General features: G+C 39.9%; 1 protein-coding gene across 1 annotated transcript in view; it reads right to left on the bottom strand.

Annotated features, from left to right (window-relative positions):
• Positions 1 to 1884: 1884 nt before the first annotated feature.
• IQGAP2 (IQ motif containing GTPase activating protein 2) overlaps positions 1885 to 17497 on the bottom strand; it is a 297690-nt gene continuing 282077 nt past the window's right edge. The window contains exons 31-36 of the mRNA XM_059061419.2: positions 14444 to 14531; positions 12364 to 12576; positions 10402 to 10562; positions 8694 to 8831; positions 7273 to 7381; positions 1885 to 2844 (exon numbers count right to left, since the gene is read on the bottom strand). Of these exons, the coding sequence (XP_058917402.1) occupies positions 2731 to 2844; positions 7273 to 7381; positions 8694 to 8831; positions 10402 to 10562; positions 12364 to 12576; positions 14444 to 14531 (823 nt within the window). The 3' untranslated portion in view covers positions 1885 to 2730. The remainder of the gene's footprint in view (positions 2845 to 7272; positions 7382 to 8693; positions 8832 to 10401; positions 10563 to 12363; positions 12577 to 14443; positions 14532 to 17497) is intronic.

The raw sequence follows: 17497 nt of genomic DNA, 5'->3' as shown, positions 1-17497 counted from the left end.
GCAGTGGCTTCTCGTTGTGGAAAACGGCCTCTAGGCGTGCGGGCTTCAGTAGTTGTGGCACATGGGTTCAGTAGTTGTGGCTCTTGGGCTCTAGAGCGCAGGCTTAGTAGTTGTGGCGCACGGTCTTAGTTGCTCCATGGCATGTGGGATCTTCCTGGACCAGGGCTTGAACCCGTGTCCCCTGCATTGGCAGATAGATTCTTAACCACTGCACCACCAGGGAAGCCCCATGTAACTAAGTTTTGGCCAACGGACTGTAAGCAGAAATAACATATGGAGCTTGAAACAAAACGACTTGCCCTGGACTTCTTTTCCCCTTCCTGCCAGCCAGGAATCAGTGACAAGGACAGAGCCAACTGGCCAGCTTGGATCCCTGGTAACTTGTGGGACTGCTCACCTACCTTTGAGAAAACAAACTTCTGCCTTGTGTCAGCCACAGGGTTTTGGATCTCTTGGTCCCAGCAGCTCACGATTGAAGGAGAAAACTTGCCATCCCCACACTATGCCTCTCTGGTAGAAGGATTACTTTGAGCTGGTTATTTCTGAAAAACAGTAGATATAGAAGCTCTGAAAACCAAGTAAAGTTACACTCTTTTAAAAGACAGTTACAAGGGAAATCTCCATTCATTAAGGGTGTTTTCTTCTCTGAACAAGGAAGAGTGACTAAATCTCTAGAAACTCTTATCAGTGGAAAAGGCAGAGACTGAAATCTGCATAACTTTACCCTCATTTACTCTGCTTTGCCTGATTACCTCCCCTAACTGCTCCCCCCATTGTCTTTTGCCTTTAGCTGGAGATGGTATTTAAGGTGGGGCTTGGGCCATTTGGGGGAGCAGGCAAAGCACAGTAAGTGAGGGTATAGTTAGGCAGATAGTTCCTGTGTGTCTCCCATGTATATAGGAGGTATATGCGTTATTAAACCTCTGTTTTTCTCCTGTTAATCTATCTTTTATTATGGGGGGGAGGTCTCAGCCAAGAACTTAGAAGGGTAGAGGGAAAATTACTTTTCCTCTCCATAAACTATACCCTAAATGGCACAGCTGTAGATGTTGACCCTTAAACAACGTGAGGGTTAGAAGTGCCACCCCCCACACACACAGTCGAAAATCTGAGTATAACTTTTTTTTTTAAAAGAATTTATGTTTTATTTATTTTTGGCTGTGTTGGGTCTTCCTTGCTGTGCACAGACTTTCTCTAGTTGTGGTGAGTGGGGGCTACTCTTTGTTGTGGTGCGCAGGCTTCTCATTGCAGTGGCTTCTCTTGCTGCAGAGCACAGGCTTAGTTGCTCCGCAGCATGTGGGATCTTCCTGGACCAGTGGTCGAATCTGTGTCCCCTGCACTGGTAGGTGGATTCTTAACTACTGAGCCACCAGAGAAGCCCTGATTGTAACTTTTGACTTTCCTAAAACTTAACTACTAATAGCCTACTGTTGACTTAAAGTCTTAACCAATAACATAAACTTGATTAACATATATTTTGTATGTTATATGTATTACGTACTGTATTCTTACAATAAATCTAGAGAAAAGGTTATTAAGAAAATTGTAAGAATGCATTTACAGTACTGCACTGTATTTATCAATACTGTAAGTTTATGTCATCTGTTTATAAAATAAATCTGTCAGTACCTATATTAATATTGTCTTATATGATAAAAAACACTGTAGATGTTATAAATATTAACACCAGATATCAAAAATAAAAAGATGTGGAAAAGAAATTTATGTTTTTTTTAGTTATTTATTGAAAAAAATTCATGTGTAAGTAGACCCATACAGATCAAACCCATGTTGTTCAAGGGTCAACTGTACTTCTTTTCCCCAAAAGTCCCACCAAGAACCTTCTCCTACCCACTAAATAATTTGGATTTATTCAGACAGAAGTCAAATTAATGTAATTCAGTAACATTTATTTTACATAAAACAATTTTCAAAGAATACATTTAAAAACCATCCAGATACTGATTTTATTGCATTACAAAACATTGAGAGGCACAACTGAAATATTCAAATAAATTGTGAGGGGTGGAGGTGGGGTGAGGCCTATGATCTCTATCCATGTTGTTCCTTAGTCACTGAGAGGCTCTGGGTCCAAGAGTCTCTACCATGAGGCAGTAGTGCACTTCATTTAGTAGGAATAAATCACATAAAATATATACTTTTATACAGAAAGTGTTACTGTACTATCACTTTCAATTACTTATAAAAACTTCACTTTGAATTGCACAAAAGTTGTCTTTAAAATTGTTAACTCCCAGAAGGTGGGGCTTAGAACCAAGTATCTCTCTAAATAATTCATTACAAATAATTCAGGTTCCATTTCTCCACTGATCAAAAAAAAAAAAAATATATGAAGACTTACAGTATTCAAATGAGACATTTAAAAAATTTTTATAGGAAAATAGGTTTACACATTTGTCCCTAATCAGCTAAAGTTATTTTCTCCCTACTTTAAAACAAATCACAGAATATCCAAAGTTTTAAATCAGAGTACCTGCACCACAGTATAATGTGGCAGTGTTTATGTTAATTCATTTTGTGTATCATTCTACTGCAGTATCGGATTATCAAAAAGGCACATGGGTACATTCTTCGGAACAGTTTTGGTCTTAAAAAAAAAAATCACACGTTTATAAGCAGTGATTTCAATCATGTTTAAAAACAAAAATACTAAACAGATTCATTTCCTAATCCAGGTGATACAGAATCCATGAGATTTCTTCAGGCACTTCACTTCCCATAGAATTTCTTGTTCAGCAGGTATATGAGAAGGTTTACATTCACTTTAACCTTATCAAACATTTTCATCACAGCTACTCCTTCATACTGCATCTGAAGTAAATCCTGAAATTGTAAGGAACACCAATCACATCTCCAATTTGACATTTCCCACATTTAAAACACATTCTAGGGGCTTCCCTGGTGGCTCAGTGGTTGAGAATCTGCCTGCCGATGCAGGGGACATGGGTTCGTGCCCCTGTCCAGGAAGATCCCACATGCCGCGGAGCCTCTGCTCCGCAACGGGTGAGGCCACAGCAGAGAGAGGCCCGCGTACCACAAAAAAAACCCCCAAAAAACCAAAAAAAACCCCACATTCTAGAAGACTGTTGACAACAATAAGATTCGGGTGACCTAAGGACCTCGGTGGGGATTCTTATACTTCAGTGTGCATTAGAATCACCCGGTTTAAAAACACAGGCCAGTTAAAACAGATTGCTGGGCCCTACCCCCAGGAATCTCTGATTCTGGATCTCTGGGGTGGGTCTCAAGAACTTGCATTTTAACAAGTTCCCAAGGGATGATGATATCGTTGGTCTGGGTGTCATAGTTTGAGAATCACTCACCTCGATCGATGAAAGAAAACAGATTTTTAGAATTGATAAGGACTTGGAGAGGAAACCATTACCGTTAATATTAGACATATAATTAAAAGTTTAATTATAATTGAAAAACTCAAGACACAAATGTTACAGCAAGATGAGGTATATCCTTTAGAAGAGCCAAGGTTTTCTAAAGTGGAGTGAGACAGTTCACTGAGGAGCAAAAAGAATATTAGAACTCCTACTTTTATTTTTTCCTCATTTCTTAAGCATGTACATTTTCTATGTATTTTATAAAGTAGATTTTAAGTAAAGTGCCAAGAGCATGTATACTTTATAAATAAATAAATATAGAGAAATACGGAGAAATTATCTCTTTACTGAGGACAACTGCAAGATTGAAATTTGAAGACCACTGTACAACGCAACTCCTTCCGACCTAGACTACCTCTGTTCCTGTATTCTGTTCCTCATTCTCAAATAAGTTTATCATTCTGTTTCATTGCCGCTGTATAAACAAAGAAAAATTAATAAAATTTCTTTCATTTATAAATTAATAACCGGCTCACACCAGCCAAATGCAAGAGACTAAGCAGTAACTTTTTTTTTTTTTTTTTGCGGTTCGCGGGCCTCTCTCTGTCGTGGCCTCTCTCGTTGCGGAGCACAGGCTCCGGACGCGCAGGCTCAGCGGTCATGGCTCACGGGCCCAGCCGCTCCGCGGCATGTGGGATCTTCCTGGACCGGGGCATGAATCCGTGTCCCCTGCATCGGCAGGCGGACTCTCAACCACTGCGCCACTAGGGAAGCCCTAAGCAGTAACATTTTACAACAACACAGGACAGGGGCGCTTTCCCAGATAGAAGATATCTATCATTCCTGAACTGCCCTAGACTCATACCCAGGTCTCATTTTCCTGTTTCTAGCTCTGGAAATTTCTTGCTTCTGGATGATAATGCCTTGTGTCTATAACAAGCAAGGCCACCTGCAGAAGTTGGAGTCTTCTTTGAGAGAACTTGGGCTCTTGCCAGCTTCCTGTTCCACTTTCTCAATGATCTCCAACTGCACTCAACTAAATCCCTCCATTATTTAGATATGCTTCTGGGATGGAAATTCCATAGGGAAGTGAAGTTCTTTCATCAAGAATGGTTTTGCCTATTGAAGCGTAGTGGAGATTCACTTTTCCTTTGGGAAAGGCAACATCTGTCAAACACTCTTGGAAAAGAATGAAACCAGTATGGTTAAATTGAGAAGGAATCATGTATGGAGGGGAATAAGCTGGACCCCCCATGGGGAACAGAGGAACTCTGATTGCACTTGCAGGTGAAAGACCAGATTTTAGTCTTATCTCCACTATTTGCTATCTTACAACCTTGCAACATCATATAACTTCTCTGAGGTTCTGTTTCCTTGTGTGTAAATTGGGGCTGACACTGCCAACCCCTAGGCGTGTTATTGGGCATATATGAGATCAAGAAGTCTGCAAACACTTTGTAAGCCACTCTTGTCAGGAACAACTGGAATCCTGTGAGAGAGACAGTAGTGTAGAGAGATGAAGAGTTTGGATTCCAGCGGCCCTTCCCTAATGTGCTCTCTGAATCCCAGTTCTTCATCTGGGAAAGGAAGAATACCAAGACTGCAGCCCTCCATAAACACTGGCCATTATTTATATAAGCAGAACATCTTCACATAACTCACACCTTCCTGTTATGTATATGGCTACAGGATATAATTCGGATATCATCTTTAGGAACTGAGGAAAAGAGAGGCCTGAAGAAAACCTAGAAGCATAATGTTAGAAGAAATCTCCCTTTTTGTCCCCTTAGAAACAAAAGTCCTTGACTCACACTAAAGACCTGGCTGTCACATTTCTCGTTGGTAATTCGCTTCATATTAGAATTGTCTGAAAGCCATAGATTGTGTGAAAAGATAAGTCTGACTTTATGTCTGACAGCTATTAATATGCAGGGCTGGCTCAGTGGGCATTCGACCTGTGCATGGTCCCATGATTAGAAGAAGGGCCCTGCACTTAGTTTAATGCTCAGCTGTCATCTTCTTGAAATTCTCACCAGTTTCGAGTAAGGGGCTCTGCATTTTCATTTTGCACTGAGCCCTGCAAATTATGTAGCTGGTTCTGATGATATGTCAATGACTGAAAAAACTCTGGAGCGTAATAGCCACCTGCATACAGCTAAGGAGTAACATTTAACAATTGTGTGTCTAAATGAATGGTGTGAACGGCTAATCCTACTATGAAACTTTTCACAAAGGAGCAAGTGAAGCTTGGTGTTTGCATAGTGTTAAAAGGAAGTCCTATGGAATTCCTGAGGCCTCTCTAAACAGGTGTCTCCTGGTCACTTGTGATTCATCTGTTGTTCAGTTGATGTTTATTGGGCTTGGATCATTTCCTTCTTGGCAATCACATGATATGTCTTTGCTACAGAAGAATCACTAACCAAGGCATATCACCACAAGCACGCTCTTTTCTCTTCCCATATTTATCTAAGTATTCCACAGGGTAACTCAAGACTTTCAGTTAAATTTTTAGATGTATACATTTAGTGACATTTAAAATAAACAAGAAAATAATACCGTTAAGTATACTTTTCATAATTATATAATATCTTCAATTTTCTCTCTTAACTCTAATTTACTCCATTATCTCAGTGTCTTTATAAAACGCATTTAGCTCTCATTTTTTTTTAGGCTTATAAGGAATGCTAGACAGAAAAGAAGGGCCCTGGTATTTTATCCCATGGGTTAGGGGTGGAGATGTAACTGCACTGATCTCAGCCACAGGCTAGGGAGGCAGTGAGGCTGGAACTTACACCATTCCCAGTGGCTTATCATGATGCTCCATGTAGATGCATGCAGAATACTTGGTAACAGTTTTACAAGTAGTTGGGGGCCCAGGTAAATAGGTGTTATTTCCATTTAAAAACTCAATCACATCAAAAAAGAAAACTCAATCACATCTCTAAATTGAGATTAAGGATTAAGGATTAATCTGTGCAAGGATTAAGCTGGGAGTAGACAAACATTTACTTGCACCTTCCCTCCTTTTTTTTTTGGTGGCACATAAACTGTTTTCTCAGTTTCTGCTCAAGTATATTTGGCTTAAATGTGGTTCTTATGAGAAAATAGCAGTAATTCTGACTGCAAACACCATTTTTCTATTTACAGATATCTGTTTTGCGCAATGTCTTTCTTTCTTGTGATCCCAAATAGTTAACAAAGAAATTTAAGAAACTGATGCAAAAATAATTCTAGGAAGGAGAAAGGGAAGAAGGAGAAACGAGATCCAGAAAGTTCCAATCCTGGGTATATGCTATCTTAGGAAGAAATGCAATTTCCTAAGAAAAGGAAACTTTCCAACCTTTACTTAATAGCTATGAATAGTTTTACATATATTATTCTTTTCTCTAAGCTTCAAAATGAAAACATAGCTGAGAAAAGCTCACTGCTATGGTTTACCATTTAAAAGCAGTTTAAGTTCCAATAATTTGGAAAATCAGAGCTTTAAAAAAATCATCAACACTTCAAGTAATACTGGCAAGTAAGGCTGGCATTGGTCTGTTAAATTTCATTGTTGTCATGAAGAATGCCAGCCAGGGGCTTCCCTGGTGGCACAGTGGTTAAGAATCCGCCTGCCAATGCAAGGGACATGGGTTCGAGACCTGGTCTGGGAAGATCCCACATGCTGCGGAGCAACTAACCTAGTGCGCCACAACTACTGAGCCTGCGCTCTAGAGCCCGCGAGCCACAACTACTGAAGCCTGCACGCCTAGAGCCCATGCTCTGCAGTAAGAAAAGCCACCGCAATGAGAAGCCCACACACAGCAATGAAGACCCAATGCAGCCAAAAAAAAAAAAAAAAAAAAAGAATGCAAGCCAGGGAAGCCAAGAAGGACCCCCACTATAAAACTCACCCCAGTCTGCAGGAATCCCAGCTTACCTGAATATTGAGCTGCACCTTTTCCATCTCAACACCCAGGAATTTTGATCTGACATCAAAGATGCCCACATCTTCAGTAGATGAGATATCAAATGTAACATTTTTAAACCTAGTGAAGAAAGGACCATTCATTCACACATGTGGAAATGCAAATATACGCTTAAAGCTGAAACAAATTAATGGACTCCTAAGTTACCATTCCTAGTGAACAGCCTGCTGGGAAAATTCTAAGGAGGTTACCCCAAATCTCCCACCATCAGTCTCCAGTTTGGCTCACTGGAAATAGGTTTGATGGCTCGTGTTGAGATCTGCAGCCCACGGAGCACTGAAGTAGATGCTTTGTTACATGAGAAATGCAAAATATTGTCCTCGCTCTTAAAGAGCATAAAATACAGTTGAAATTATATGAGATTCACAGAACTATAAATGTTGACTTATACTGCTGACAGGCCAGTTGAGCATTTTAGATGATTAGTTTTACAGCAACTTCAAAGGGGAGGAAGCATTTTCTCTGAGTTGGTCTCAGTCAAGAGAAGGTTGGATGGGATAAATGGAAGAGAAGCCAGGCCTTGGAGGAAGCCAGAGTTACAGAGGAGTACACACAGTGAGTCTGGCCTCCTCCAACGGAAAAGGGAGTGATGGAGCACAGGACTTACGATCCTTTTATTATTTTATTTATTTTATTATTATTATTTTTTGCGGTACACGGGCCTCTCACTGCTGTGGCCTCTCCCGTTGCAGAGCACAGGCTCGGGACACGCAGGCTCAGCGGCCGTGGCTCACGGGCCCAGCCGCTCCGCGGCATGTGGGATCTTCCCGGACCGAGGCACGAACCCGATGTCCCCTGAATCGGCAGGCGGACCCTCAACCACTGCGCCACCAGGGAAGCCCTTACGGTCCTTTTAAAATGGCGAACCCATTAGTGCCTGCTGTGGGGCTCGGAGGAGGGTTTCTCCTCCACCTCAAATACACACCGTAGTAGCACACTGCTGGAGTGGCTCTGACCCGGGCATCAGCACACAGTCCGTGGCTTTTAAATCAGAGAGGTACCGTTTTGCAATTGTAAACAACTCTCATTGAGCAAGACCAAAAGGCAGCTTTTCTCTCTCACTGCTATGACGCAGTTCTTTTGGAGGGAGAGGCGAGGTTGGCAAATCCCAACACACTGGCTAAGCCACGGGAAGCACAATCACTCGATCAGCACTTAGTCTGACCAGCAGCGCCAGATGCTCCCCCGGCCTGATGGGAAGACTGGAGATTACAATACACGTGTTTTCTCCTGTCATCTGTAAGCAAGGGGAAGCCCTGACAGACCAAGTGAAGCCTTCTTAAAAGGCCACAGGAAACTGAAGTGGGAGTCAGATTTGATGGGCAGGATTAGAGGGCGCGTGTGCTTTGTGCAGGTTTTGGGTGCCACTCACTGGTTTATCTGAAGATCGTCTACGCCCAGGAGGACACCCTTCTCATGCAGCTTTGCTGCGGTGTACCTCACCGGCTTCGCTCGCTTCGTCCCTTTGGGTTCTCCTTTTCCATCAAGTTTAATTGATCTCCGAGTATTTCTGACAAAATAAGAACAGACCATCCGTCGTGAAGATGGCAAACTCAGACGTTCCTGGCAGTGCAATAACCAGCACAGAGGGCACACCACTGTCCACACCTGGCCCCCACTATATGGAACCTGGGCAACTTTATATTGTGTGATAGTCGGTGACAACCTTCCCAGTGCAGTGCAATCTCACTACTGAACTGTTTAAGGAGAAGCTATTTTTGATGCAACTCAAGTTTGAATTATAGACTAATATGTTTCATAAAACTTGTGCTTTGCTGTCTCAGGCATATTGAATCCTGTGGCTCGATTAAGTCATTTCACAAGCAGCTTAGGTGCCATAACATAAACTGCATACACACTCCTAAAGAAAGGTATCACTAGGAGTGTTTTAATTTATTTCACAAATAGTATGTGGCCATCCCTGTTCCAAGTGCTTTCTAAATACTGCCTCACATTTACAAAATTAACCTTGCCATAGTGTTCTGAAATAAATTCCTTTCTTCTGTATCATTTCATTTAGCTCTCAGAACAACACTTGTAAGGCTGGTACTCCCAATTCCCTCTTAAAGATGAGAAAATTGAGGCTTCAGAGATCACTGGACTGGTTCAAGGTCACACAACGTAAGAGAGAATCCCAATCTAGCTCACCTGACTGCAGAGGTTGTAAAATGCCTTGTAGTTGCAATAAATATGTAAAGAAAACCCCTGACAAGCTTATTTCTACTAAATATTAGCTTTACCAACTTTTTTCCTCCCAGGAATAGCATAAAAGTAATTCACAGACTGCAAGCAAATGAATTAAAATTCAGAACTAGTGGGGCACAGATAAATGAGATTTAAATTTGGTTATATTCCTTCATCAAATCTATGATTAATGCAATTGATTTTTCCATATAGCACAATTTCCTAGTGTCAATTTGACTACAAGGGTTACATAAAAATACTGAATTATGTATTTAAATGGGTAATTAAAATTTGATTAGTATTGACCTTAGTCTAGTGATAAGAGTAATTATGAGCAAAGAATACTCATTGAAAGTAGTTATATTGTGGAAAAAAAATCTATGATATGTATGCTAATGGGTAATAGAGAACTGACAAATTTTGTCTTTTGTGTAAGTAATTTTTAAAAACCAGTAAGTAATTTAAAATTAAGCTGTGCTGTGCAATAACAAATATCTGGTGTTACCTAACATTTTCAAGTAAATAAAAACTGTTTATTGTTAACATCCCCAAGGGTAGCTTTTTTTTTTTTAAATAATAGTGTTTAAAACACACCTTTGACTAAAAAAGAAGGAATAATAATGAAAGTGCTTCCTCAAGTGTTTAAAGCTACTTGTTTGAAACACAACAGGGTAAACTACTTTAATGCCAATGTTAATAGAGAAGTAACATGTTTCTAAATTCACTCCTGACTTCTTAGCTCACAGTGGCAAATCATAAAATCGAGATTCTAATTTTTGGTTATATAATAAAGCAAAAGTTTGCTACCACACCCAACCCGACAGCCCAGGATTGTAAAAGAATGGATACCCCATATAAATCATGACATTACAAAAGAATATATGATTTCAACTTACTTTCTTTTTAAGTTGTCTAAACAAGTCTTTATGTAGGTGTCATAATAATTAATTTGCTCTTCATAAAATGCTGCCTTCTTGTTAAGTGCATTCAGGGTCTGTTGAAGTTTTTCCAATTCAGCTTTTCGAAGCTGACGATGGATTCTCTGATTTCGAATATCCTAAAATAACAAGGAAAGGCCATGGTATGAGATTTAAGCATGAGTTTGCTTTATGATATTGCCCATTTGGGACAAGAAGAATATCTAGTACTAAATCACTATTTGTGACTGTTGTAGTTTATTTTAGTCACCTCATTTTAAACACTCAACACCAAAATGTTCCCTTTCTACTTTAGAACTGGGAGTGTCTGTATTTCATTTTAAGAGAGGTGCTAAGGTTGATGGAAAAGCAGAGAAGCAATTTTAGATTAATTGTATAAGGAGAAATAGTGTTTTAAAAAGGGCACAAGGAAGACTTTAGCAGGAGAAAATTTCTTCAGAATATTTTGAACGTTCTACTTTGAAGAATACTTTACCCTGAAAAGGGTTACATTTCATCATTACATTCATTTTCTTTTTTTTTTTTGGCCGCCCCATGCAGCTTGTGGGAATCTCAGTTTCCCGACCAGGGATCAAACCTGGGCCCTCGGCAATGAAAGTGCAGAGTCCTAACCACTGGACTGCCAGGAAATCCCTGATTTTAGAAATTTTAAAAAAATACACTTTTTAATCTGAAAAATATTTCTCAAGATTTGCAAGAACAACTGGGTCTCACGACTGATTGAAAAAATTCAACATGGATAACTATTACTTGGATTTAAATAGAGTTCTTAGAATATAAAGTTGACCAAGCTGCTTACAGCTTACTAGAGATACGTTATATTTAAACTTACAGACACACAATTCTTTTTTTTGTAATTCTAATTGGTAAATTTTAAAAATGTTTCATTTAAGAAAACAGTGCCTGTTTAATATTATTTTTCCTTTGTGGACAGTTAAAAAACATTCCCCTAGGAATCCAAAGACAGACAAACACATCCTTCTTAAGTAAAAATTCTTCATTAAGTAGAATCTTTTGGGGGATGCTTTCATGATAGCTTTTTTCTTTTTCCAAGACAAAAGCATCAATTTCTCTACTACACATTCCCTAAGAGACATATTTTGCACCCCAGAGCTATAGAAAAAAAAGTTACTTCCCTTGAGTCAGTCAGGCTGGGAGGAGGAATAAGCCTACTGCCAGAACTGACCATAACTTTCCATGGAAGAATGAAGCTGAGTGCATTTCCCTCCCAGAAGTTAAGAAAATTTATTTTTTTTCTGATCATGTAACTGTCCTTAACCTCCAGACCCATTTAAATTTGCATGTTTGGATAAAAAGAACGAAAAATTTTTTTTTTAACCCAAAATATATACTTCCTTATCTTTGGCAAACAGATCTAGCCTTTTCCTGTGATGTTTCCTTGCACTAGTTTGATATCCTTTTCTCAGGAAGTTTCTCAACTGTCAAAATACGGGAGGAGAAAACAGAAACTAACTTTTAAGTCTGAACTGCATTCAGGCTAAACTGCTTAGAGGAAAATTCTCAGGGACACAGAGGTACCATCTCAGTGGCAGATCCCATGGGCAACTGGGTTATATGACAACAAACAACTCAAGAGAGAACTCTCCTAAAAGTGTCACTTTTAAAACTAGTAGGTATTGTTTAAAGCAATAGATGAAACTTGTCTATTACATTTCCTAAGCATTTACATCTGGTGTGTTTCAACTCTTCTAATGACTTGGGGGAGTTGTGATTATTCTCTAGGAAAAGTCATCAACTTCTCTGAAACCTTAAAAAATCTGTAATATTGAGGAGGACAGGAAGGAACCATATGTATATAACTATGAATTCCTCATGTCACCTCAGAGTCCCAGCATGTGTGTGACCAATGATTAACACATGTCTGCTAAGCAAAGGAGAAAGGATACTCTTTCCAACAACCTTGGCAATCTCATTGAGAATGTCTTGGTATTTATTTTTGGATGACACATGTCCAGTCTGTTCCAATGTCCGAAGATTCCTCTGGATTTTCCTCTTCTTCTGCTCAAGGGGCAGCTGTGCATCTTCAGCCATAGACTGGCTATGCTTCATGTCTTCGGGAGTCCTGGAATCTAAAACTGCACGGCTCGCCATGTCTGCGGCATGATCTATCTCCTGGAAAGGGAATATCAAGATGTTGATGTATCTCTGATGCCCTAATCTCAGATTCAGAAGCTGTACAAGGCAAGTTAATATCAAAATGAAAGAGGTCCTCGAGCCAAGGTCCAGAGACAGAATTACAATACATTCTTCATGGGTTTTGAAGTAGGTCTTTGGGAAGGAATTACTTTGTTTTTCTGAGAAACATATCAGTGGTGGCAGGCCTACTTTGAGCGAAATTCTAAATAGTTACTTTATTGCTAAGATGACAAGTCACCTTAGTAATGGACATATTATCAGGGATAACTGATATTTTATAATTCTCTGGATGGAAAGATATCAGTTTTGGACAGGATAGTCCAGATGAGGAAACTAAAACTAGATTATCCATTAAAACGTGGCCATGAGAACCCTGAACTAAACTCTAACATCAGCCATATTTACAGAGATTCATAAGCTATAAAGGCTTTGCTCTGGTAAGGGAATCATTCTCAAACTTCCGACTCTGAAAAACCTGCAGGGTTTCTTTGAACCAAAGGAAATTAAGAGTATTCTAGCACAAAATAAGTTTCTAAATAAATGATAAGTAAATAAATGAATCAAGACAGTTTGGATAGTTTGTTCAAAAAACCAGTAATAACAAGAGACTGGTGATCTTCCCATGTCACAGTGCCAGACAACTGATTGACACTGTAGACAAAGTCTAAGAATATAAATGACAGATCAACTTTATGGACACAGTAACAATAAACCAGGTCAGCAGTAAACAGTAACAGTAGCAGCCAATATTGTTGAGAACTTAATATGTATCAGATATTATTCTACCCACTTAACATGTTTTAACTGAGTTATTCCTGAATTGGGTACTATTATTATTATTCCTTTTTTTGCAGTTGAGGAAATCAAGGCATAGAAATATTTCTAAGTGCCTAGAGTTACAGAGCTAGGAGTTACAGAGCTATACTTGATCTCGGAAGTCTGCACTCTTAGTGACTAAGCTACATTTGGGGAAACATAAAATATTCACACATTAACAAACATCAGATAACTTGACATTATATATATATATATATATATATATATATACACACACTTTTATTAAAAACTGTGACAGAATGATTTCTTGGCAACCAATTAAATTAGAATGATTCAGGAAATTACATGTAGCCCAGCTAAGAGTAACTAAATAGATAATTTTGTTAGCGTTTGTTTAGGGAGTGGCAATTATTGAAACTAAAGCAATATCATGGAAATTAATTCAGAACAAACTAAATAATGATGCATTTTCAAGGATGCTAATAAAAAGATTATTGCAAGATTGTTATTAAAGTTTAATAAACTTTAGTTATTTACACCAGGATAATGGTGCTCTGACCTAATGGACTCAAGACGTTTGCTTCCAAAGCATTTGGAAAACAGTTTTAATGTGTGGGACATTTCTTCATTTCTTCAAGTTAGCAAAAAAATAAAATATGAAAGGTATTTTTCTATATCCTGTCGACCAGAACGATCTCTTAAGTGACTTATCTGCCCATCCACTGCAATGAATACAGTCTTCATTTTTAAGTAGTCCATTCTTCTTTTCCTTTGTTTCCTACACCACTGTTCAAAGTTTACAATGAACATTCAGAGGCTTTGAAAGACCCAGAACTATCTTCCTAGTCTAGGACAAAATTATTAAGCATAAATTCAGTGCTGCATTTTTCTATTTCATTCTATTGATAGTCCATGGATTTTATATATAGCTGAACTCGGTTGAATTCCTTACTTCCAAACCATGTCAGATACAGTTTCTCTGAGAGAAACATTTGGCACGAAGATTTGTTAACAAAATCAACTCATATCAAAGGTACTTATTATTTTACACTCTAAGGCCAATTACCTGTTTTGTACTTGCTGGTGTCTCTAAGATTTCTGACAGTGTGCTCCCTGGTTGGTTCCGGATCACATCAATGATCAGCTTTTTGGTCCTTACAAAATATAGAAAGGAGAGACAGGCTTTCAGACAGCAGTCCTGATGCACAAAAATCTGCTTCTCCCAAGGGAGTGAACAAGCATCTACGGAGATGAAGCCTCAAAGAGAATCCCTTAAAATAAAACCATCTCACAGAGCTTCACCATGTCTGCTTTAAGGCTCCCCAAAGTTTGTGAATGCTTGATAATCAAAGTCTGGGTTTTGGGCTTCCCTGGTGGCGCAGTGGTTGGGAGTCCGCCTGCCGATGCAGGGGACATGGGTTCGTGCCCCGGTCCGGGAAGATCCCACATGCCGTGGAGCGGTTGGGCCCGTGAGCCATGGCCGCTGAGCCTGCGCGTCAGGAGCCTGTGCTCCGCAACGGGAGAGGCCACAACAGTGAGAGGCCCATGCACCGCAAAAAAAAAAAAAACAAGTCTGCTTGATGTTGTCAGATTATAGTGTCAGTATCATGGGCACAAGTGTGTCATAAGATTCCTTATCTAAGTACCTGTTCTTCTTTTTAGACTGAGACTACTTTTTGACGAGAAAGAAGGATAATATGGTCCGTTACTGCGGAGGGTGCAGGAAAGGTCCCCCTTTCCTAACTTTAGTAACATTTAAACTTCTGAGCCTGTTGAAAACATCATAAGCCTTTAGGAGCCAGAGAAGCTGTTAGCTTTCCTGCTCTGAGAAGGTTATGAAACACTGTGAAGGCCGGTGGGAGGCCAAGTCCTGTGTGGGCTGTGGAGGCTTTGGCTGCTGGATGACACAGCAGCCAGGAGGATGGGTGTTTGGGAGCCTCAGGTCTGGTGGCGGGACAAACCCATCAGGTGGGAGAGAACTGAAGAGCTGCTCAGTAACAAGAGCTGGAAAACCCCTCTGTTAGTGCTAAAACCATCTATTTTTTCCTACGTGTTCTTTAGGATAATCATGCACCCTTTACTAATTAAAGATCAGGTTATGGAACTATGTAAAAAGATTTTAACATAAAAGGCAAGTGGTCAAGTGTGCTCCCTTTTACATAAGTGGAAACATTATTGGATATCGCATCCCTTCAAAAAATAAAAGGGGGGGGGAACATAAACAGAAGTTGCCTTAAATTACAAACAGGTCTAACCAACGTCTGAAGTTTCACTCTCATTGCATTGAACCTCAGTTCTTTCCAAGGCATTACATGGTATCGCTGGATGATGAATTTCTTCCTCAACTACAGCAGAAAATGTTCACATGGCATGAAAATTGGAAAATGAAAATAAAACATGGTTCATGTTTTGAAGCACTGGGGCAACTGCTCCCAAAGGACAAGAGGAAACTTTCAAAAAGAATTCCAGATATATTATTTTTGCAAACAGGATAAAATCCAATAAACCATCTGTAGCCATTATTTTTCTCCTTTCTGATTTATTTCCAGTCTGTATGAGAAGAATGATCACAACCATTTCCTCTGGCCCATGACCCTTCACTGCTGGGGATTTACAGGCTGTCTGGGAATGCACAGAGAAATGCTCCCCCAAGAGTCAGAGGTGGGCACACAGCTCATTGCAGCCACGTAGGAGACGGCCCTGTTCCTGAGGCTGAGAGAGTCAAGTATCTGTCGTTTCTGTCCCACACAACTCCATCCCCCAATCATCATTATAAATGCATTAAGCTGGGAACATCGAGTTAAAAATAAAAGCTCTGGGTGATTTTAACAAACGTAAATACAGTGACCGTCTCTTATTTGAACTAATATTCTAGGAATGACTGAAGATATATGCTTCCAGGAAACTCCCAGCTCGACTCTTTAGAGACGCTATCTGATGACCCAAATGACCAAGGTCACTCAAGTATGCCCTGCTAGGGACAAAGAATGTTTATTTGTTCAGGAGTGTCTGGAGGACAAACTGCTCACACAGCCTTTCTCTTGAAATTCTACTTTATGTCAGGCCTCCACTGGAAACCACTGCCCAAGTTCTACCCCAGACATCTTACATGTGAATAACCATCCCAGTTTCATGACAGGGAATTCAGTACCTGAATTGCCCTGTGGTATGTCTAAATATTAAGAACACTGTGCCAGACAGATCTAAGGTTGAAATCAGGGTTCCTGTTGCTTACTAGGTGTGTGGACTTGTGCAAATTATAAAGTCCCTATAGGTGGGATTTTTGTTTTTTCATTTATGTAATGGGAATCTCTCAGGACTGAATGAAAGATGCATGTAAAACCTCTCCCTAGGGTCTGACACGTGGTCAGCACTCACATGGTCACTAAAGCTGTGCTGCCCAAGATGGCATCCACTGGTCAGCAGGTGAGACATGGCTGGTCCAAACTGAGATAAGCATTAAGGGCAAAACACACACCAGATTTGGAGGGCTCAGTATGAAAAAAGGAATGTACCATGTATCATTAACAATTTTTTTACACTGATTCCATATTGAAATGACAACATTTTGGATATATTGGGGTAAATAAATATATTAGAATTAATTTCACCTGTTTCTTTAAAAAATGTGGCTTCTAGAAAATTTAAAAGTAACTGTGTGGCTGACATTAAATCTCTTTTGGCGAGCACAGCACTGGAACAGCCCATTCTTAAATGGGAAGCCCACTCTAAGAGGCCTGTCTTCCACTACGGTCCACTCACTGGACCCAGTGAGTCACAGGACATCAGCACCGAGGGGGACCTTGGGCAACAGTCCAATTCCTGATTTTACAAATGAGTCAGCTAAGACCTAAGAGGTTCGATCGTTATAGAAGGTCACATCCTATTTCCTAGAGTTGCAGGAAACTCTAGTTGCAGGAAATTCCCCTTCCTCATCATCAGCCCCTCACCAACCTGTTGAGAGTGCCAGAATTGTGGCTCCGTCCCCTCTTCTCTTTTTTTCCAAGTGAAACCCCTCAGTTCCTGAAACCTCTTCACAATAGGAGTTAAAAGAGAGTTTCCAGTCCTGCTCACATTTCGGTTTGCCAATGACTTTAAGACATGTCCCCTCCCCACCTTA

This window comes from Kogia breviceps, chromosome 4, assembly GCF_026419965.1.
Source record: "Kogia breviceps isolate mKogBre1 chromosome 4, mKogBre1 haplotype 1, whole genome shotgun sequence".
Taxonomy (NCBI): domain Eukaryota; kingdom Metazoa; phylum Chordata; class Mammalia; order Artiodactyla; family Physeteridae; genus Kogia; species Kogia breviceps.
This window is presented reverse-complemented; position numbering and strand designations above follow the sequence as displayed.